The 23,295-nt window shown below is 45.0% G+C and overlaps 1 protein-coding gene across 3 annotated transcripts in view; it reads right to left on the bottom strand.

Moving 5' to 3' along the window:
* Positions 1-23,295, bottom strand: part of gas7b (growth arrest-specific 7b) — a 60,092-nt gene that overhangs the window by 15,383 nt on the left and 21,414 nt on the right. For all 3 annotated transcript variants that reach the window (XM_076033728.1, XM_076033727.1, XM_076033729.1), the window contains 7 exons: positions 22,772-22,889; positions 15,669-15,746; positions 14,937-15,025; positions 12,595-12,648; positions 8,072-8,161; positions 5,170-5,285; positions 4,865-4,939 (listed from right to left, as the gene is read on the bottom strand). In XM_076033728.1, coding sequence (XP_075889843.1) covers positions 4,865-4,939; positions 5,170-5,285; positions 8,072-8,161; positions 12,595-12,648; positions 14,937-15,025; positions 15,669-15,746; positions 22,772-22,889 — 620 coding nt within the window. The remainder of the gene's footprint in view (positions 1-4,864; positions 4,940-5,169; positions 5,286-8,071; positions 8,162-12,594; positions 12,649-14,936; positions 15,026-15,668; positions 15,747-22,771; positions 22,890-23,295) is intronic.

Here is a 23,295-nt window from a genome sequence, read left to right as displayed (position 1 = left end):
CAATTGCGCGCATCCATCCAGTTAAACTCCAACCTGGTGTCTTTTCAATGGCTTGCAGCGTTAGCATAACATGTTAGTGTCCTTTTAGTCATGACAAAAGCTGAAACAGTCTGTGGCAAACTGTCCTTGAACACCTCGGGAGAGGACACAGAAGGGCATCAAGGAAGTGGCTGTGATCCTGACTAGCATGCAGAGCACCTTTTTATCAGAACTCCAGTCAAGTTTTGCATCAAAATAAGAATAAATTGTGACTCCATGTGCTTTTCTGCTCACCACAGGACACTGATGCAGGAAGTTTGGACGTTTGCTAACTATGACGTAGTTCAAATAACAGCAAAAATGCATGATCTGTCTGGACTGTGATAAACAAAAGGTTTGTTCTACACATACCACATACATCCCCTCGTATCTGCTTCTCCTTTCCCAACATTCTCTGTGTGCTCTTCCCAGATGGATATGTGAAAGAACTCAAACAGATTTATTGTAATGTTCCATCTGCTGTGCCTGGTTAGGGCTTAGTCCCCACTGATGAGACCCCGCTGCAGTTTAAATCAATTACTCATATATTATTTGCTGTAGCTGAGCCCGGTGCCGAGGTTCACACAATAACTGCCCGAAACATAATATCAACAGATTCAGAGAGTGTGTACCCGGCTGCGGTCCTGTGATCTAAACTGTGGGTTCTTAACACAAATATTCACATCAGCAGCTCAAAATATCCACACAATCAGCCCGAATTCAAGATGAACACCCAAGACGACGGCGCTCACAAATTACATTCTGGGGGATTAAATGTTGGGTGTTCTTTAACGACTTAGACATTTCAGGGCAGAGAAATTTGACAAGTTACCAGATGTGTGTAAACACCAGATAAATTGATTGTTCCACAGTGAACACAAAGGATTTCCGATGAACCATTTACGTCATGTTGGAGCAGATGGGCTGAGGAGATAAAAACCTAACGCCTTGGACCGGATTGGATCGTATTTCTTCTAAGTAAGACCCCTTTGCAGTGCCAAAACTTGTTTCACTGCCAATGCAACGTGTGTCATGCAAAACCTTAAATCTGTCTTTAGTTCCTGTTTTGTTTTGTTTTTTAGACGCCAAAAGACAAACTTTTGGCGTCTAAAAAACTCTGTTTCATTTACTGTTGCTAAGTTTCAAAGTCTTTAGCTCCACTGAAACTGGAAACCTCTCCTGATAGCATGATTACTAAAGCAGTGAGTCTTAACACTAACACTAGACTTGCGACACTGGGTGGGGAGTTACAATCCAATATGCTTCAGCACTGCAACACTACCGTGGCATGCCAATTGTCTGCATGTACACTCTTAGGAATCACAAGTAACTTATGGACTGAGGATGACGTCGTGAGAACCGGTGCAACGTTTTCTTGCCTCCTAACATCAAATGAAAACCATGTTGTAATCATGGTTTCCCTGAAACATTTCTTTCATGCATGTTGTTTAAGTTACAGAATGCACAGCGACTAGGCTTAGTGTGTGTAGAGTCAGAGCGACCTCGCAGTGGTTCCTCTGTCCTCTGCAGACAGAGACCAGCAGAAGGCAGCAGCAGACTTGAAGGTGCACACTTTCCCTCTACAAACTGCACACATGAGGACATGGAGCTTTTTTTTTTTTTTTTTGCATCTCGTGATGCCCGAGTTGCAACAGTTGCATTGCTCGTGCGCAGCAAATTCCATCTGGTAATCACGCAGAAATCTGCAAGTCTGCAAAAAAAAATAAATAAATAAAAAATACAAATCAACAGAAGTGCTACAGTTGTGGCGATTAAATGTTGTGTAAGAGTGGTCCCACCACCCAGCGGACGCATCTCAGCCAGACAAATGGTAAATTCAGGAATAAATCGACGGCCGGAGCCGGCCAACAAAACGGCGATTGTCCTGCGTGACAACAGCGCTGGCCTGACGCGGAGAATAATGAAAGTATTGTGCTGCACTTTTTCTCTGGGCGTGGGCACACTGAGCCGGCTGGCATAATCTGGATTCTATATGGGACAATTCCGTCCCACTTGGGCCCTCTGTTGCCCCGTAAACACGATGGGAATGTTGTCCGATAAGCACGTCTGCAGCGTGAGGGAGGGTAAGCTCCTCTGAGGCTTATACTTTCTTAAGCTCTCTGAGACGCTCGAGGTACAGTAAATACAGTTGGGTAGCTGAGAAGACGCGCTGACGTGAGACAGTGCAAGAGAACAGACAGGCTGCTGTGGTTTTCTTTGAGTACTGAGTCTATTCAGACGCTAGAGCGTTCTGCGACACTCTTACCGCAAGCACTTCCTTGTGGGTGAGCGGCATCTCTATAGATGTTACCAACAATAGAGTGGGTAGTCTTTCACACCTACTTGGCTTGTCAAGTGTCAGTCAACGTGTTCTTTTTAATGTCTTTCAATAGGGGACCATACAGAAATGATGCAGAGTGACTTCTTGATTGCCGCTTTTCTTACGAGCAGCTATTGTCGTCAGGCATGTGGAGAGAGTGCGGAGAAACCTTCACTTATTTGATTGGCACTTTCTAATTTGTCAAGTTAAAGTGTTAAAGGTCCCAAACCAAAAGTAGTTGTATAAAGTTGTTTTTTTTCTAACCATAAAATAAAGTCCTATCCTGTCAGTGAACTCTCCATCCTTCCTCATTCCTTCCATCCAGATAGCAAGTTTGTGATGTCGCAAGGGCACTTATACCACAATTGATGACCTCACTAGGTTTGACCCCAAACACGTGGAGGGTCCAACAAAGCATCAGTTGGAGCAGGAAGTTAAAAGTCCATCCATCCATCCATTTTCCATACCCGCTTAGTCCCGAGGTCAGGGACAAGTCGGCAGTTCATCGCAGGGCCACAAGCCACAAGTTAAAAGAGTTTCTTTTAATGGAGGCTGTAAACAGAGGGCTAAATAGGCTTATTAAAAACAAATATGATGTTGAATACTATGCTAAATACACGCACTAGACTGCATAACATGAATCAGGATAAATATGCTTCTTCAAATAGAAATCAGTGCTGCATCATCTGTTTTATTAATAATGCTTGAAATTCGCTGGCTGGATGGCTTTTTTTTTTTTTTTTTTTTTTTTTTTTGTTACCTGGATTCTGTATTTCTCTTAACATTTTTTCCAGGCTTTTTTTTTTCTAACTCCTGCTTAAGAGTATCAATGGAGAGTTATGAGTTATTTGCAAAACTCCAACTACAAACCAGCATGTTTAGCCCTCTGTTTAAAGCTTCCAATCAAAAACACCGAAACTAAAGCTTGTCAGACCTTCCTGATGTTTGGAAGAAAGAAAGAAAAAAAAACAGGTTGCTGTGGCCTCAGGGTGAGGGACAAACACCTGGGTGTTTTCACTAATCTGTGAGTCTCCTTTGTGACTTCACATCAGGCTGGTTACAGAACAAATTGCGTGTGTTAGCACGTACTTCCTGAAATGTGATGCAAGGAAAACAAGCAAAGGATCTCATTTCTGGGAAGTTCATTCATTTGGCAATGGCACGTTTTTACAGAAGATGGGGCCATTAAATGACACCAATTTGTAGAAGATCTCAAGATGTAGGAGATGACATCTGACCCTGTTGCCGTCCACCCTCACTGCCTCTTGGTGGAGTACTAATGAAGATGAGCTTAATAGCGCTGCTGTGGGCCGCTACAGTACAAATGGCAGCTTTTCTTTGCAGCTTTTGTGGGTCTCTTGAGGCGTCCGCGGCCGTCTATCAGCTCTCAGCTTCCTGCTGGCTCACTCTACTCTCGTGTGTCCACACCCCTCGGACACAAAGACAAAGACTGACCCTCAGCGTGATATCCCCTCCACAAACTGGGAAAGACAGACCAGTTTTTTTCTTTTCTCTGTGGACCCCCGACCCTTCCTCCCTCAAGCACCCCCGACACAGACAACAAAATATCTGCCTCCTCAAATCTCATTTCCCCTCATCTTCGCCCCAGCCATCATTTGTCTTTACGGCCCAGATATGCTGCAGGACAAGATATCAAAGCGGCGGGTGATTTACAGGAAGGTCTCAGTGTTTCACGGCATCTCTGACAGCGCCTGCAGACCCCAGACTCACGGCGGGACGTCTCGCCTGCCTGGCTGCCTGGCTGCCTGGCTGGCTGGCTGGCTGGCTGGCTGGCTGTGCTGCTCGCCCAGGAGCTGTCTGCCTCACTGGAGAGCTGGGAGACTTATTTTGACGTATTTTTCACCGATCTGAAGCCTAATGAGCGGAGTCCAGAAACCACGGGAGGTTATTTTTAGAACCCACAAAAAAATGTATTGTACAGAATTGGGCGAAGGGCTTCTTCAAGAAATTACTGGCCTCACCGGAGGTTTGGCCGTTAACCCTTTACAGGGCGAGAAACCGTATCTGGTCATGGTCCCAGGTACGTTATTAGACAATAAATACAACAGCTTTTCTTGCTGTTGGTTACATGGGGAGGTTCAAGTCGCTCTGATTGTGACTTGCTCAAGTTGTTTTTACACTGCATCATGTCCTGTTTGACTGATGAGTAGTTCCTCATTACTAGTGTCCAAAAGAAATGTTCTTCTAACTTTATGTTTATTCTCTCATCATCTTACATACAACTTTAAAAAAGAAAGGTCTTGGGCAAACAACCGTATATGGAAAATTCTTTGACTCCTAGCCTTAAAATTGAACAATTTTTAACTATAAGTTTGTTTGTTTTTTTTTTAATATCTAATTGTTTCCTGGAGTGAAGGGTTAAAGTCGTGCTTTATAACTGCCTATGTGTCAAGAAATAGTGGCAGCTTTGAGAGTCATTGACAGTCCCTGTTCTGTGTGCACCAGGCAGCAAGAAGAGGCGTTTTGTGTTTTAGTGAGATTCTCCCCAGGACGCAGGTCGCTCACCCTTCTTCCTGGCTGCCGAGGGGGATCTGCGAGAGCCTGGACAGACTCTTGGCGTACTCCTCTTCTATCTTTATCCTGCGAGGGGAAGCAAAGAGCTTTTTTACAATCTGGTTTTACATCTGCATTTTTCAGGGGTGTTGAGCAATATTGCTGGGTATATTAATCAGCACAAAAAAAAGGGGAAATGTTATGTTAGATTCACTGTTTACGGTGGTTTCCTGGTTACATCCAGGGGGTGATAAAAAAATAAGAAGGTAAACACTGACACTGACACACTGACAAGGGTTTTTCCTAGAAGCCGATACCTCTCTCGCACGAACTCTGCCATCTCTTTCTGCATCTGCTTTCCCTTCAGCTGTTTGTGCAGCAAGACCTCAAAGCCTGTGAGGCACCCGTTGCTCTGGCTGTCCCTCTTGTCCGTCTGCCAGATAAACACAAGAAAAAACACGGTCAGCAAACGTGATAACAATGCAATACATGGATCAACACACAATAAATATATTAATAAGAATATAATAACAAGAATGACGTCATGAACTGAACAAAAAAATGAAAATAGATTTTTAAAAAAAACAAAAACAAATGATGTGTTCAAGTGTAGTTCAGCTGATAATAAAATGGCAGCAGATAACATGGTGTGCAGCTGAAGTTTGTGCTGTGATAAAGTCTGAAAACTTGGATTTCGTGCTTATCAAACAAGTTACTTCCCTTCGAAAAAGAACATTCTTATCTTGCATGTGACCCTTCAGTTTTGCGATGATTAGGCTCAGCTGTCCTCTGTAAAAATAGGTTGATTTCAGTGCTTGACTTTGTAATGTCAGTTACTGCGAAACACCAATGAACCAAATCACAGATAAACCACTGCCACCCCCCTGCATACCAGGTCATTTCCCAATAAAGCGGACGGTGAGAGTGTATGTGCACACAGCTTCCATGCTGCTATCCTGCAGACCTTGGCTGTGTCTCAATTCAGGGTCTGCATCCTTCAAAGCATGCATTTGAAGGCCAGTTGCGTCATAGCACTGCGCGAAGGCTTGTCCCAGTCCCCCCAAAATCCGAAGTACGCTCCAAACGCCCCCTTGAAATGCGCCCTACTTTTAGCCGATTCGAAGGCTACACCGCTACTATCCTTCGCGTCCTTCTGTATCCCAGGATGCTTTTCGTGCTGCTGCAAAGCATCATGGGATCCTGGGAAGTCAGCTGAAATTAGCGGCATGTCCTGGCAAAGACACGACTTATACATTTAAGTATTGAAATTTCAAATAAAATATTCAGTTTTTAACATAGGATTTTACTTATTTGATCATCCAACGCCATCGTTAGATGGCGAACCAATGGTTAGCTTGATGCTATGTAAACGTCACTTCCGGGGTTGGCCAGCAGGAGGGAACGGCGGCGACGCAACCAGGAAATACAGCAAAGGCTCGACCGTCCTGTGCGGTTACCGGGGAGGCGGGTTTGGGTTCGTCCTTCTCGGCCGGGTCCTTCGGAGAACGCTTCCTTCAGACGGAGGACGCTTCCTTCGAAGGATGCAGACCCTGAATTGAGACACAGCCCTTGGCTGTAATCAGTCTGGTCATTCTGACCTCTGACCTCAACAAGGTATTCTCCTCGACACGACTGCCGCTCACTGGATCTGTTTTCTTTTAGGGACCATTCTCTGCAAACCCGAAAGATGGTTCTGCCAGTGTGAACTTGAATGATCCGTGTTTGAACGTCAGCAAGTCACCATGTGCAATGCAATGAGCTGCTGCCGTGTGATTGGCTGATTAGGTAATCAAGTTAACAAGCAATTGAACAGTGCGCCTAATAAAGTGGCCATGGTGACGTGCATGCAACAATAACACAACGCACAAACAAAGATTTGCACCGTGCATGTGACGAGTGTGAGGAAATCTCTGCTCAGTGATCAACCGAAGTCATTTTATGAGGTGATCGCTTTCAATGGTTTGCTTTTGCTCTGCTGCTGTCACATTTTTAACCCCGAATAATCACTTAATCATTTCAAAATTTCCCCCCAAATTCAAATCTCAGAACCTGGAGCTCTGGGCTGCTCCTTTTTGTTTACGCGCTCTAAACTGCTGGATCGCTAAACGCATAATAAGACACAGCTGGCAGCCGTTAACATGTGCAGCTCAGGTAAACAAAACACTTTCCACGCTCATAAACTAGTGTTAATCTGCGTCCTGCTGCAGATCTGAAAGCTACGCGCTCCCTTCACGAGCGTTGGAGCGAACACCTTCCTTTTGTGGCTACCGTGCAGGAGGAGCAGAGAGCAGAGCGGCGGCAGACGGCCGACTCATTGCGCCCTGGCCACATGTACGTGCGCTGTAATATCCAATAAGCAGGCAGCCTGGGTGGATCTCATGAAAGCCGGAGCCCGTCGTCAGAGCGGCCAGACACCGATGAATATGGAGTCATGGCGAAAGATGAAAAGGCTCCGCCGTCGTTTTTGTTCCCCGCAAATTCCATTCAGTGATTTACACAGAGAGGCGGTGACGGCAGCAGTGGCGACCTCCCCGCCCCCCACACCCTCTGAAACAATGGTGTCATCGGCAACATCTTTAACCGTTGCACTATCATCACCCTGATTAACTGAAAAACCAAGAGGCTTATACACACGTCACAAAACAAATGCTGCCTTGCTCACTTCTCTTCCTTGTGTTTAGGCTTCTGCAGTTGTGGTTTTGCTGCGTCCCAGCTAATTTATAGCTCCCACATTGTGTGAAAAAAAAATACTTTGTGTTTCTATCCTGACAATGTCATAAAAAAAAAGTCCATCAGTTACATTCAGAGTGTATTATAAAAAAAATAAAAAAAAAGTTCAGTAAATTTAGATCCTTCATTCAAACATGTTGAAGGTCTAACAAAGCTTCTTTCCAGCAAGAAGCTAAACCTATGTGTTTTTACAGTGGGATGTGAAGAGAGGGATATACATGCTGTTTTCTGGAGTTTCTTTATTTATTTTTCTCTCTAATTAAATGTGTGATGTTGCTCCACCAAAGTCTGGAATCGGGAATGTGAAAAATGATAAAAATGTTGCACACTCAGATGTCTGGCTCCACCTGATGCTGAACTTCTGATCGGCACCATACAAAAGAAATTCACGGAACATTCCAACGATGACGTAGCTGACATTAGCAGACTCGCGGCACCGTCGGAGGTAAAATGATGCAATGTATTTTTGTGTCGCCGGGTGAATTTTACCCAGAAGTAGTCGCAGTAGCTCCACTCATTGGGTTTCAGCAGCTGTTGCTCCGGCAGGCAGGTGAAGGACGGGAACGTCACGCAGTTGATCTGAGGAGAAGCACAGCAAAAGGAAGGTTAACAGCACGCTTCCAAACTCCATTGAAGGTACGCATAGACTTTTTACTCTGCAGGCTGCGCCCCCCCCCCCCCCCCCGGTTGCTCGGGCAACGACCGTCGTCTCCAGCAGCTCGGTGAACTCTCCAGAATGAAAAAGGGAGAGAAGCTGCGGGCCGACCGGCCATTGTTCATTCACTTCCTGCCTCATTTATTGGCGTCCTTCACTGCGTTTGGAACTTTGATTGGGATTCAGACAGTTTCAGACTTGTGCTCTGACAAGGAGGCACCTGTGAGAAAGATCCCCGGGGACTCATGTCTTCCCGAGTCTTTGCCTCCCAGAGACGCCCAATGTGCGGTTGGCGGGACTGCCTGCTGGGAGCTGCCTGCTCCTGCACCGGGGCTACTTAATAGGACGGTGTGGAAGGCAGGTCAGCTGGTACTTTCTGTCTCCGGCACTGGTGATCATGCTTTAACATTCTCCCTCTAAATCTCCGTGTTAAAGGTCCAGTGTGTACAATTTTTAAGAAAGCCCAAAGGAAGAAGCTAGCTCAAGACCTTTGCTCTCTGTATATTCTTATATACATATGAAAACTGTTCTAAGGGTAGTAAAACCAAATTACTCTTCTTGTACTGTGATTGCACACTGGTATTATTGTATTTATGGGCTGTATGTTCAGTTTTTACCATTATAGAAATCATAAATCAAGCCAAATTTCAAACACTGGACCTTTAAGGCAATCAAATAAGTCTCACCGGAAAGTTAAAACACCGTCACCAGCTGCCTGCGTTAACACTTTCATAACATCACGGCAGACTGCGACTTCCAGCTTCAGAGGAAGAAGAATAAATAAAGAAGGTCCATGGTTTGCAGTAAAAATGCAGATGTAGCTCTGGAGATTCTAAAGCTGTCAGCAGAGTTCTTCATGTGGTGGAAAAAACAGCAAATACACGAGGAAAAAAAGTGAGGGAGAACATGCGTCTTGAATGAAGCTAAATTAAAAGCTGTGTCTCCATCATACAGACATGCAAACAGAACCCAGGTTCAGTCAAAACCCCAAGGATACACAAATGGAACCTGCTTTCTCCTCTGACATTCATCCCAATTATAACAGCCTGCAGCAGGGATGCACAAACGAATAAATAGAATAAAATGGGTGGTACCAGCGAACCCCTGGCCAACACAGAAAAGCATCGTTCTCTGGAGCGCCAGGCTGACGACTTCTCCAGAGCCGACATGAGGCTCAACTGCAAGAGGGAAAAAAGAGAAGGACCTCTAATTGAACTTTGTGTTGGCTTACCAGGCTTGTAATTTGTATGAGGGAGTGTCTGTCAGCTTAATCACTGCTGAAGGTCTGGAGGTTGACAGCTAGCAGGGTTTTGCACTGACCCTCATATCCCGGGCTGAAGGATGAAGCCAAGGCTACATCCAGCAGACGGGTGCAGGCTGTTTGCGCCCGCTCGCGGCTTGCAGCACTGACCCCTGCTAATTGACTCTCACTAAACCGCCCCCTCCTCTGAACCGTGAATGTGCAATATTAGCTCAACGCTGGTCGCAATCTACTGCGAGGCTGCCGACCTCTGGGTGCAGCTGCACGCTGGGTAAACTAAAGTCAGGCGCGGCAATTATCCACGCTTTGGCAGATGCTATCGGTTGTTTTGTCAAAATCAAAATTACAGCAACAGAGGATCTTAATTACCGCACACAGCTAGCAAACAGGGTGACCGAACTGAAGAGTGAGCAAACTAACAAACTAGCTTAAGTTCCTGATTGTGTCTGAAATCACTCCTTCCATACTCCCATATTGAGTCCACTGCATAAGGTAAAATATTTCTCACTAAGCATTAGCACTGCACTGTATGGTAATGAACCCACTATGTAGTGAGTAGGGAGTGATTTAACCACAGCTAACTTCGTTAGCTTAAAAATATATCAAAAAGGAGGTCATTAGGTGCTCTGTCATAGATTGACTTTTCCAGAAGCAAGGCATGGAAGCTGACAACAGTAGCTCTGGACACCAGCAGCTCCGAAGGGAGTTCTGAAGTGTGTGCACGCACGCACACACACACACACACAGACACACACACACACACACACACACACACACAGAGATGCACAACGACTGTTTAGCTGTTGCAGTAAACAATATTTCTTTATTATTTCATGGCAACTGAGTCAAACAGGTCAGTTTTACACTCAGCCTAGAATCATGCAAAGCTCCTCATTCACTTCTAAAAGCAACTGACAAACATTTACTTAAGAGCCACTTCAGGAAGGCAGAAATTGATACAAATGCGGCCCCGTGTTTTCTTTAACCTCACGCTTTTATCGTTCAGCTCGCTTTCAGCGTCTTAAACACTCTCTTTGGTGCAGTAATGCTACTTCAGTAAATGCGGGCACACAATTTGGCAGCAAAACTGAAATCTTCAGAGATTGTGTGTGCCGAAGAAAACTCTGGAGGAAAAAAACACTACTAAAAATTTTAGTTTCTGAAGTCGGCGACGGAGCTCTGCATGAATTTAGAACAGATGCAAGTGGGAAAGCCAAGACTCTTTTCTCCTTTCTGCTGCTATGATGTTGCCGCTACTAATCAGATTAAGTAGGTGCACAGAAGAGAGCGTCTTCTCTAGCCGGAATTGCTTGTGACACATCAAGAAACGTGAGATGCTGAAAAGATCATGGAACACTAGCTTCATTGTCAAAGTGTACTGATGAGTGGCAGAGTTCATGTTTGCCACAAATTGATATCCTCATTGTCGCCTAATGAAAGCAGAGTACGCATCGCATATTTTCCCCTCACTTCCTGCAGAGTCACAGAGAGGATTTCAACAAATGCTGTCAAGAATGGTTGTTACATTTTTTTATTTTTTTCTTGAATGAGGCCGAGGAACATTTTGGTGATATTTTGTTTTGATAAAATGGATTATGCTTAAGCTCTGACCGGAGACAAAACAGACTAACGAGTGGTTTGGAATTATGCTGCTTAAATTACTGAAGCAACTTTCTTCTTCCTGCGCATTAGAAAAAAGGTTTGAAGGAAATTGCTAACTGCTAAGGGCTGATTGCTAGCAATCGTTGATGGATTCATTCCGAAAGCATTGCAGTAACAGATACACACCTTCTCAGCCTCTCAAGAAATACAAGCCTAAAAATTACAATCAAGATTGCCAACTAACAATTCAATGCACCTTTTCTTCCTTGGGCTCCTCCCTTTGCATGCTGCCACCGCCAATCACGTGCCTCGATCTAGGCCTGTCACCTGCATCCTCTTCTCTCACACCAGCTGACTTCATGCCCTCTTTCACCGCATCCACAAAACTCTTTGCTCTTCCTCCAGACCTCCTGCCTCTCACTTCCAACCCCCTGGTCTGACTCAGGCAAAAACCTCCTGGAAATACTGACTTAATATATAGTCAGCCACAATAGTGTACACACGGATCAGGAAAAGAAAAACTTGCAAAAATGTTTTAAAATAAAATTTGTTATGGGATTAGCGCAAGATTATTACAAGTTACCTTTGACCTCTACAATTACAGGAAGCACTCAAAGTGGTGGCCGTTGGCTTCCAGACATTATGCATACAGCGAACTAGGTGAACGAAAGTGTCCAATGGGATTGTTGCATATGCATTTTCATTTTCGTGTCTAAAGGCCACCAGTTGTGCGAGTGGTTTCAACACATGGTAGGCGACGAGCCGCACAATTAAGGCTAAATGGAACGTTAACCGACATACTTGTGTTTACGGGACACAGACGATGATGTGGTGTCTCCATTATTTTTGGCTGACTCCGTACTGGTCATTAGCAGTCCCAGTATTATTGACTGAGGTACGGCACAAGACTATCTCCACAGTTTCTCCCTTTTCACGCCTGTGGGAGCTCCCTGCACATCGACAACATCAAGCCGGTAGCCATGGCAGCAGAGGCACGCCGCCTCCTGCTGTCAGTCTGTGATGTCAGGGGGAAATAAAAAAAAAAACAACAAACAAGATGGGAGAGCGGGAGCACTGACTGACGTGACGGGAGTGAGGCCCCGGCCAGGACGCGGCGGCCTGACAACGGAAGAAGAATCTAGATGGGATGATGTCACCGCAATTTCTGCACCACTAGCAACTGGAAACAAGCAGCAAAGACACTTTGCAAGCAGGAGGACAGAGACATTCACACAGTTGCTGTCTCATCATAAACAATTGTGTGTTTCTTTGTGAGTGTAGTTATTGACGGAAGAAACGGACTGAAAGGCTCGTCCACCGATCACATTGACAAGATGTTTTTTCTTCCAGTCTGAGCATGTCAATAAAGTTTCTACACTGCTGCCATCGAGTGCAGCTCCCCACAGTTCTGCTGCTGCTGCTGCTGCTGCTGGTGCTGCAGCCGCCGCCACGAAAACAGTTGGTGGACTTTTTGCATCAGTTGGCCGCACTCACCGTCAGCGTGGTCTCCTTGTTCTGCTTCCTGGTGGGCGACGTCGATCCCGGGCTCTGCACAGAGAAGAAAGACGCTCCGTCAAAACCTCCGTCCTCCGTGTCGGACATGTCGGCTGCTCCCAACATGCACGCGCGCTCGCGCACCGACGCACAAACACAGCAGCTGTTTCAGCCAAGCGAGCAGCACGAGAGTCTGTCCGGAGCTGCTGCTGCTGCTGCTGCTGCTGCTGCTGCCGCTGTGTGTGTGTGTGTGTGTGTGCAGTGCAGCAGGCATAGTCGGCTTGTTCCATCTCTTTGTGTCTGAGTGTGCATGTATGCATGTGTGTTTGTTGTGATTTGTGCCTCTGCAAGCTTCCAAAAGGGAAGTTTCTGGTGCAGATTTGAAGCTGCAGCAAAAAAAAATATATATATGAGGACGGGGCCAAACGTAAATCACAGTCTGTTTATGTGTTTGTGTGTGTGTGTGTGTGTGTGTGTGTGTGTGTGTGTGTGTGTGTGTGTGCATGTTTGTGTGTGGAACAGATAAGCTGCACTTAAAAAATAAAATAAAATAAATAAAAAGATTGGGAGCGCTTGAGGACGCGGAGATTTAGTTGTGGGCGGATCCTGTCTGTCTAACCGGACCGGGCCTGGTTAATTATGATCAAGAGAGCAGATACCGTAGGAGGGATTAATCTGCTTTAACTGCCACCGGCCCCTACATTAATAATGAGCGCAGAGACAGTGAGGGGCGGTTTTTGATGTGTCGGAAATCTGGAGAGACGTCATCGCGCGTTATGGTTGGGCAGAGATGAAAGAGACGCGGCCCGCCACAGAGGCGCTAAACAGCCACAAAGGGCGCTCGCCCCCCTCCAACGCACGTTGGTATGACTGTGTTTTAGCCACCCGTCATTGATGGAACCTTCACCCCCCCCCCCCCCCCGCCTCACCTTCACACCGCTCACCCACTACGGCTTTTGATGAAGTTTTAATTCAGCTTAAACAAACAAAAAAAAAAAAACGGGTCTTGTTGACGTATCTAGACAAGATTAAGTATTTAAAGGTCCCATACTGGACTCACTGCTCTCTCCATTATTCATCCTGAACTCCAGTGCAGCAGGAAACATGATTAACGAACCCAAAAAACAACTTTGTCGTTTATCAAGAGTTCAGAAGGAGTTAAAACAGTGCAGCCACAGGAAGGAACATAGGTTTGACTGGGAGTGTTGTTACCAACCTGGGGAAGGTATCAGTGCCCTTTGTGCAACCACAAAGACATGTTTCTTTTTTTCCCCAGAACTTTGTGTTTTAACACACTTGCTGGAAAGTGGATCGAGCAAAAGAAGTAATAGATTAATTATTATAATTTGCGTGAGTTCACTGACAGGATAGAAGACACTGTGAGAAAAAGCCAGTCAAGGACAAATAGACAGAAGTCCTGACAGCTGCAGTCCTTCAGTATGATTTCGTTTAACATGCTAACCATCCAACAAGTGCGGACAACAGGAACCAGCTGAAAGGCCTGTTAGTCGAGAGCCAAACAGGTTTCTCCTGCGCTTTTCCTTCTTGAATTCAGGTTCTTGCTCCTTGTCCACGCTCAAAGAAGTACCGGCTCTGATACTGGGAACTATCACCCACTGCTGTGCCTTTCATATGATTAATGTGTGTTCATTACTCACTGTAAACCATTGACACACCACTGCCAGGTATATTCTTGGGTTGGATGGTCTGCTCTGGCCACTTGAAGGCTCAGTCATTGGTATACTTTTCTATGTCTGACTCCTTTGTTGCTTTCTATTCCACATGCTGTGCTGAATTGGGTAAATAGGCCTATTACTAGTTTACACCTTAAGCATGGAATATGTTGAATGGTATGTTTAATAGGGTTAACATTGTTAATTTCTTGAAGGACTTTTAAATCTGAACTGAGATCACTTGAGGCTGACTCCACTACAATGTATTGTTTATCGTAACCTGCTTGTTTCCATTTTATATATTTAATTCTACTTAATTTGATTGTTTTCTATGTGTTAATTGTAACTGTTTTGTGTCTTATTGCTGAATATCTTTGCCAAGTCTCCCTTTAAAAACAGAGGTTCTTCATCTCAACGGGCTCCGTCTGGTTAAATAAAGGTTAAACAAAAATAAAAATAAATGTAATGCCACCAAAAATCGGGCCATGGTCCCCATCGAACACACGTCTCATTACGGCAAAGCCAGGGGACACTTGGAAATTAATTCTCAAAAGCCACTCAGCAACTTTGCTCTCCTCCAGCCAAGGTTGATTCAAGCCAAACAACCTTTACAGTGTGCACTGCGTTGCCAGGAAACTGGTGTAGCAACAGTCACTGGGACGGCTTTACCTGCGGCTCCGCACTGCTCTTCCAGACCGGACTGTTGTGGGCGTGCTCCACATGGTGCAGCGGGCTGCCACCTGAGTGGAAGCCATTCACTGGAGACAGAGAGAGAGAGAGAGCGAGAGGGAGAAATGTGTTTAGTTAGTAGTTTGGCTTAAGGTGAAAGTAAGCGTCTGGTTTCAGTTCAAAATGACAATGAGGTGAAACAGTGAAATATATGTTTGTATACATTTATGTGTAATTTAGTCAGAATACATTTTAGCTGAGTGCCAGATTCCAATTTGATTTTAACTGGTACATCATTCAGAAAATCTCAATTTAGTACATGTGCTGTTATGCAACTCTATTGAAATGAGACAAACAAAAAGTCCTGAGTCTGGGAGAAAAGCCGTCAGTCAAACCGATGCATGTCAGTGGAACGTGTTTGGGTGGAGGTAAAAGTAGGCACTCGTTCATCACCAAATATCTGACTGAAAAACGGCTTTTGGAAGGAGGAAAAATGTCACAAAGCCCTCCAGTTTGCCGTGTTTTACGTGCTGTCAGAGCAGCAGCCCGCAGGGAGAACATAGGAGGCCTCAGTACTGCAGTTGAGGCTGTAGATGAAATTAGCCACTTGGAAGTGCGTGTGTTCGGTGTGCCTAAGTGGTTGCTTTGTCCAACCGTGGCTACTTGGATGAGTTCACAGGCCACGGAGCCACTTGAGCTTCAAGTTTGGACGGAAATGAGATTTTGTCGTACCTGCTGGCAGGGAGCTCTTGTGGTGGGGCGACATCCTGGGGGTGCCAGGTGTACTGGAGGGTCTCTCCCATGTGGTCTCTGGTGGGTTCATGAGAAGAAGGAAGTGATGTCACCAGAGCTGCGGTATTTCAGTCGTCTCACTGAGATTTATGGAAAACTACTACCAGAACTTTCTCTGTTCACGGGTTGCTAAAGCGTTTCGCAATTCACAGGTGCCGTCGAACTCCAGGTTGTTTTATGGGTATTTAATGTGAAACAGGTGATCTGATTCAAATCAACCTGCCTTTTTATTTTAGTGTCCTATTGTGTCCAGGGTGCATCGCTGTAAAGGCGGCCAGAGCAAACACCCTCGCAAGAGCCTCATGACGAGAGCAGCAAAGAGTGAAGTTGGAGGACACAAAGTAACTGAGCCACTGAACAGCTCTAAGTTAATACAAGTAGGCATAAAGGGTGTGATGCTATATCATTCATGTATTCAAGATATTGATCATCTACATTGCCGCCAGTTGCCAGGCAGCAAACATCAAAGCTGTTTGTTGCGGTTGATGACTCACTATTTTTCACACTGCAAACAAACCACCCCATGGTTCCAAAGAAATACAGCGTATTGCTCTGATGACGTCAAAATGTGAACAGCGTGGTGAAGAGGACTCTTTAAATGCAAACTGTCAGTGGGGCCAAACGTTTGGTGGACCACTTGTGGATCAGACACTTGTGTTTGTGATTTTTTTTTTGGTGGGAGGAAGAGGGGATATCACCTTGTTAGTGACTGAAGAAGCACTGGGACATTAGACAAGAGATCAATGGAAATTCAAAAGGTTTAGGAGGATCAAATTAAGTTTCTGTAAATCTCTATAAAGATAGATAGATAGATAGATAGATAGATAGATAGATAGATAGATAGATAGATAGATAGATGGATAGATAGATAAATAGAATGAACAATAATGGCACACTGTCCGACATCCCAAGCGGCTGTTCTCACCAATTAGCCCTTTACTCTCGGCTCGGAAAGACGAGGCACAAACATGTAAAGAGGCTCTTATTGCATTTGGGCCTTTCTGGCTGCCTCTCTTCTCAAACCGAGGCGAGCCAATCAGCTCGAATGACACGCATGGCGGGGATAAACTGGCAGCCGGCTCATGGAGGGAGACCGTGCCCTCACGTTTGATGTACAATGCCAGCGCACAGCCTCCACTCACTGGCCTCAAATGCCTCCATTTTTCTCTGTTAGCTTGTCATAAACAAATCAATGCAGCGAGGGGAAGCAGGATATTAATGTAGAAAAATATAGCCTAATTCAATTTGCTCAAGGGAAATTGTTTGTTATTATGTCTGTCTGCCTCGATAAGAGGACAGAAACAGTCAAAACAACATTTACAGAACCGTCTTTTTTATTCCATATAGAGCGGCGATAATACAAAGGTGGAGGATTTAAAGCCGGAAGGCTGAGACGTTAATGGGATATTTGTGTTGTTTGGAAGAGCACATAAATCTAAAAAGATTCAGGCAAACGTCAGAATTAGACAGTGGATGAATTTCTGTCTTGACTATTGATGGAACCAGTCAATGTATTTTGGAAATGCCACGCATTCATCGTAGCGTCGCACCGACTCAGGTTCAGTTTCTGGGCAGCTGGCACTTGAAATGCAGCAGGCTTCAAACAGACTGCCGCGTGTTTAATGCAGGTGAGAGATCAGACGTGACACCTGCCAGATTTGCGCCTGCAGGTCCAGTGACATGCATTCAACAGCAGCAGCAGCAGCAGCAGCAGCGACAGGCACGCCCTAAAAAGGTCCAGTGCTTGACAGAAAGGAGTGTCTGTCTCAACACGGCTGCCAAAGATCAACCCGTGTATCCCAATGATAAAGCTGCTTTCATTCACACTCAGCAGTGAGTCGCAGCACTGAGCTGCTGCAGGTTTTGCACTCATACCGCACTTTGTCAAACAAACCAAACCGTTTGAATAACACAACATATAGTTTATGGCGCCCTGATGTGAAGAGGGGGAAAATGAACTGCTCCAGCGTTTACAGCCACTGAGTGGACACGCCGGTAGAGACTTTGGAATGATATGTAACTGACCAGAAAAGACTCATTTAGAAACTTCCATTGGGCCAACTTGTTCTGACTCGGTAAAAGGACAGACCAGATGAGTCCAGCCAGGAGGAGACGCTCCAGTGTCTCAGTCGACTGGTGTTGAGCAGGACGGTGATAAAGAGATCCGCTCTGATATTTTGTCAGCCTAAGCCGGTGACGCAAGTGACTGAAAGGCCAGCCACGCAGAACGACTCGCTCAACAGTCCACCGTGAAGTGGGGCAGCATCGAGATGCCAGGCAAACGGGCTGGATGATGAGATAGTTCAGACTTAATCTCATTTGACGATTTTGAGGGCGGCAAGAAGTAGATGCTAAAACACGAAGCACTCAAACCTTCAAGCGTGTGTATTTTGCTAAGATCTGTCCCTTGCACATCTCAGACTGTTGCACATACAGCAAGGCTAGTTCTGCACTGCTCAGAATAAATATACGCTTGGCTTATGCTAAGCTAATGCTAAACTACTATACAGCTGCTTAAGGCGTTAGCAGCGACTAAGACCAGGGACATGATTGGAGGTTAAAATCAATGTTTTACAACTTCTGTAGAAAGTGTGGATGAAATAATATTTCATATTTTAAACTATTTTAAGTCGTGGACTTTTAATCTTTCAAAAACATTTCGAAAGGTCAGAAAATACGGAGAATAGACTTTACTTAGAGCATGGCGCTCAGAGTAATGAACGTGCAGGTTCCGATGCATTATGGGAGTTACAGAGGCATGATGGGAAGCGATGCTACTGAGCATGCTCTAAAGCAGGCATTGGCAAACTAAGGCCCGGGGCCCATACGCGGCCTGTCAAGCTTTTTAATTTGGCCCACTGAACTTGAGGAACCAGCTCAGTGGTCTAGTGGTAGCGTGTCCGCCCTGAGACTGGTAGGTTGTGGGTTCGATCCCAAAGACTGTAAAAATGGTACCCATTGCCTCCCTGCTTGGCACTCAGTATTCGGGGTTGGAATTGGGGGGTTAGATCACCCAATGATTCCCGGGCGCGGCACTGCTGCTGCCCACCGCTCCCTCAGGGGATGATGAGTCAAATGCTGAGGACAAATTTCACATCCTTCAGGATGTGACAATCACTGGGACTTTTCTTTTTAACTTTAAATCATAATAACGGTAAGTAAGTCATAAAATAGCTGTATTTCATTCACTTTTTCCTGTGTTTTTTCAAATTCATTTCAATAAAGAGCCGAATACTGTGGGGCTTCAACACACTTATTTTGTTGTAACGCTTTTGTTCTACAGACTTTAAAGCACATGTTTTCTACATGATATATTTTCCTCCTATGAGGTGAGCCACCAAAACACTCCATCCATCTGCTGCTGCTCCGGCCCCCTCGGCCAAACAACCACAGGGGGTTCGCAGTAAGAACACAGTACTTACCGTCTAGTTTCTGCTACTACAGTATAAGGGTGAAGAGCAAACCTCAGTGAGGTTAGTTAGAGTTTCCACCAAGCACCTGCACGCCAGAGGCTCTGACTGTGCCGTGATGAACGAGTGTGTGTGTGTGTGTGTGTGTGTGTGTGTGTGTGTGTGTGTGTGTGTGTGTGTGTGTGTGTGTGTGTGTGTGTGTTTCTGTTTTGGTGTGTTTGCTAAGCAGTCGACTGGTCAGACTGGGAGAAGGTGAGTCTGAGGAGACAGCTGCTAACCGCAGCACCCAGCAGCACAGGAAGGAAAGATTAAAAATAAAAATAAAAGCACGGCAGCACAAGGACATGCAGGCCTCGCCCACGCACCCTTGTGTTACTATGGTAATGCAGACGCAAGCAAGCACACACAGAGTTGTGTCTAATCAGACTGAACTTTAGAAGAAACAAAGAGGGGAGGCCTGCTGAAAACATGCTATAAATACCGAATGCTTCGAGAAAAATGTTATCAGATGGGCCGTTGGTACGGTGAGAGTGTGTCAGGGCTGAGACGCTCTGGACTTTTATTTAGTCATCATGCAGCAAAAAGAAACAGATTTAAAAAATATATATATAAAATGAGTCCCGGTGGAGATTCTCTGCCCCTAGTGGCCACTGTTACACACACTGCCAATATAACACAGCGATACAAGTCAGCAGGGATGCAGAGGCATTTTATGTGGGATGAGAAAAAAAGCAGTTTTCTTTTTAAGGAAATAAAAAGAAAATGTTGAGCTCGTCACTTTAGCCCATTGCTCTGGGGCACGGAAGGTTTTACAACCATAGAAAGAAGAAAAACAAAGCCAGTCGCACTGAAATGACATCTTCTTCAACAGATTTTCTCACAGGAATAATCCAAAGCATTGAGTGGGAGGAGGAAAAATAGTTGAGGTTGTGCGAACTGTTAGTGCATCTCAAAGAGACACGTTCATGGTGGCCATAAATCAAGAGTTTGAAAAGGACGGGTGGGGGGTGTGAAACACCCTTTACAGCCTCATGGCTGGGCGTAGCCCTCGGCTAATTCCAGAGCCCCTTTCCTCTGTGACCAGAGACGTGGTTGACGGGTGCAGTCACTATTAACTGAGTGATAAACCACAAAGTGTGTTTTAAAGAGGAGTGCGAGTGATTGGTCCTGAGGCAGACTGACAGGTAGAGCCACCAGTTGGTGACATCACCCAGAGAATGAGTGCTGCTTGGGGAAAAGTCAGGAAAAACATTGTCTGATTGGTGACTGCAGGTTTGAATTACACTGTGTCTTTGTCTCACACACATCTGCCATGTGTGGACCAGGAAACAACTCTGTACAACTTAATATCAGAGGCCTTTGGATTGTGTTTTGCATTTTGTTGTGTAAGAATATGAACAAATAGATAAAGTTTGGATTCTTTTAATTTTGAAATTTTTCAAAGACCTCAGTGTACTTTATGTGGTTCCCTTGCCAGAACAGCAAGTGCTAGTTGCTGCATTTCACAAATACTTGCAGCCAGTCAAAGTTACTACCGCACATATTGCGCTGTAAAATATTAACATTACAAGCCAATAACTTGCACACATTGCAACCAAATTGGAAGCACAACATAAGTGCCTGGCGTGCAAATGTGTAAAAAAAAAAATACAGGCTAGGCTGGGAGATAGCAGCTCCTCACACTCGCTAGCATTCAAACCTACACACACACAACAAACATTTCTGCAGACTGAAGCGTGTCCTCGGCTCCGTTTTATCCTCTGACGTAACTTTTGAACTTTTTTGAGCGTGCCAACGGCATCCTACAATTGTCATAATTCTTAAGCGTAAACATGCTCTTTCACTCAAAGCCTTCAGTTATCAGAACAGATGTCAGGGATTTGTTTTTCTCCCTTATTTTAGGAAAATCTCCACACTTAAGAACTGTGAATTATCCAAAAAGGGTTGTAACAATACCATACAGTATGTTGAACGCAAACAACTGAACCAAAGTGGAAGTGATGACAATAATGCTAATATTTAAGTAAAAAAAATACAATGTTAAAAATGTTATCATAACCTTTGAAGATAATAGAAAAAAAAAAGACTAATAAGTACGCTACATTTAAGCTGATAAGCATTGCGTTGGTCATTCTGTGCTTGAACCTGTTGAGTGGTTGAGTGCACTCTGCCAGCAACTGAACTTTTCAACTTTATTACATCCCAAAGTCAAAGGCACACAAGGGCTGCTAAAAGCAGATATTAGTATCATCAGTCAGGTTTTACAGCGAGATCACCGGGGATCGTAAAGATCAGCTCTGCTGCCATCTCTGCGGAACAGTGGAGGGTATTAAAGCCGTGTGTGTGTGTGTGTGTGTGTGTGTGTGTGTGTGTGTGTGTGTGTGTGTGTGTGTGTTCAGGGAGACACTGAGGGGTGATTGTGTTGACAGCGGGAAGGCCCAATCAGCAGTATCAGAGTTCTCGTACGCCCTCTGTCTCTCACTGGTACCGTGGCTGCTGCACAGACTCAGGTGCAACTGTTAAAATAAACGCCAGCCCCTGCGTTGTTCAAAGTGTTGTTGTATCGTAAATTCCCCGCACTGCAAGGGGAAATAAAGGTCTGTCTTTTGCATTCTGACGGAATAAAAATCACGCTGCCAATGTGGCGTGAAAAAATCCTTTAACAAGTTACATTTGTGCTGAGCAGGAAGCACAGCCCCGTGCTTGGAACAATGAAAATGTGCTTGGAACCCTGGGATATGAAACTGCGGTGTTTATTTTGCCGCACAATCATGTGGTGTGGTCCAATAGGTTACAAACGGGGGTTTGAGAGACATTTTTGAGCAATACGTACAGTTTTAAACACAAAGGCCCGCCACTTTGCGAGGCCACCAGGACCTCATTTGCAGGAGCACAAATGTATTTCTGTAAAGCAAACTTGCAAACTGATTTAAACGGCAAGATAAGAATAAAATGAGGGTCAGCAAAGTCTCAGTTTGTTTTCCCATCGCCACAGCGGTGACTTACTGCCAAAAAAAAGTATGTTGCCACTGTTTGTTTCCAGCAAACAGAAATGTTTTGATTTTGGGATGGTTTACATCCATTACTCCAGACAGATTTAAAGAAACACGATCAACAACTAATCTATGAGCTAAACGCCTTCAAAAATCCCTTTAATGACCTGTCAATGTCAACCAAGCATCACAAATTCCTCAAAAAATAACCAAATCAAAACTTCAACAAATATAGACAGCGTTAAAAATAACTTTTGTCACATTTAACCTGGAAATCTTGTAAGAACAACCATAGAAAGTGTTCAAAAAGGGGAAGCAAAACTTGGTGATGTAAGGCAAACAAGACGTCTAACCGACCAATCAGATTTGTTATTATGGGAGTAATGGCAGTAGCCACTCTTGCCAAAGCAAGTCGGGAGTAAAGCAGAAATAAATGTCGTCCACAGAGTAAAAAAAAAACCTTGCTGTTCTGATCTTGTGACCTTTCAAATGTGAAGATGGCTGCACTCTAGACAAAACTGCTTCAGCTCCTTTTTGGCAGGACAGAGGACGTTGTGAAGGACTGCAAAAAGTTCATGATATACATTAACATATACATTTGAGATAATGTCGGCTCAGCTGTTTAAGTCTATAGACTTACCGTTGTTGGTGGTGTTGACATAGTATCGCCGCCCTTGGGGAGACATGTAGCATCTCCAAGGCGGAGGCAGGGGGTCTTTGAGCTCCTCAACAGGAAGCTGGCTCAAAGACGAGGTCTTCTGTCGAGAGAAAGAATAGCAACGCTGAAATTTCTCTGCTCAGCAGTTTGGTTTAGCTTTGTTCTTTCCACCGAGACGCAGCCGCAATAAAAATCAGCATCGGTCCCGACAGAGTTGAGTGATGGGGATGTAAGAGAGTGAAATTAAACCACTGAAGACCAGCGTGCAGGAAGACACGTGCAGTGCTCAGCTGAGGTTCAATGAGGTTCTCATTTTCTCAAGTATTTTCACAACCATCCAGCAGTGACATCATGGTGGAGGGGGGCTCGCCGCTGTCTCTGTCGCAGCAGTGCAACGAACGGCAGTTGGACCCTGACTGCAAACATCTGCTGTCGATTAGCGAGAAAACAAGAGGCCGTGCAAGAGCGTTGCAGAAACTGTGCATACATGCTATTTGGAGTTGGAG

The sequence above is a fragment of the Nelusetta ayraudi genome, unplaced genomic scaffold (assembly GCF_046127955.1).
Source record: "Nelusetta ayraudi isolate G7.1 ecotype Tasmania unplaced genomic scaffold, CSIRO-AGI_Nayr_v1 ptg000042l, whole genome shotgun sequence".
Classification (NCBI taxonomy): domain Eukaryota; kingdom Metazoa; phylum Chordata; class Actinopteri; order Tetraodontiformes; family Monacanthidae; genus Nelusetta; species Nelusetta ayraudi.
This window is presented reverse-complemented; position numbering and strand designations above follow the sequence as displayed.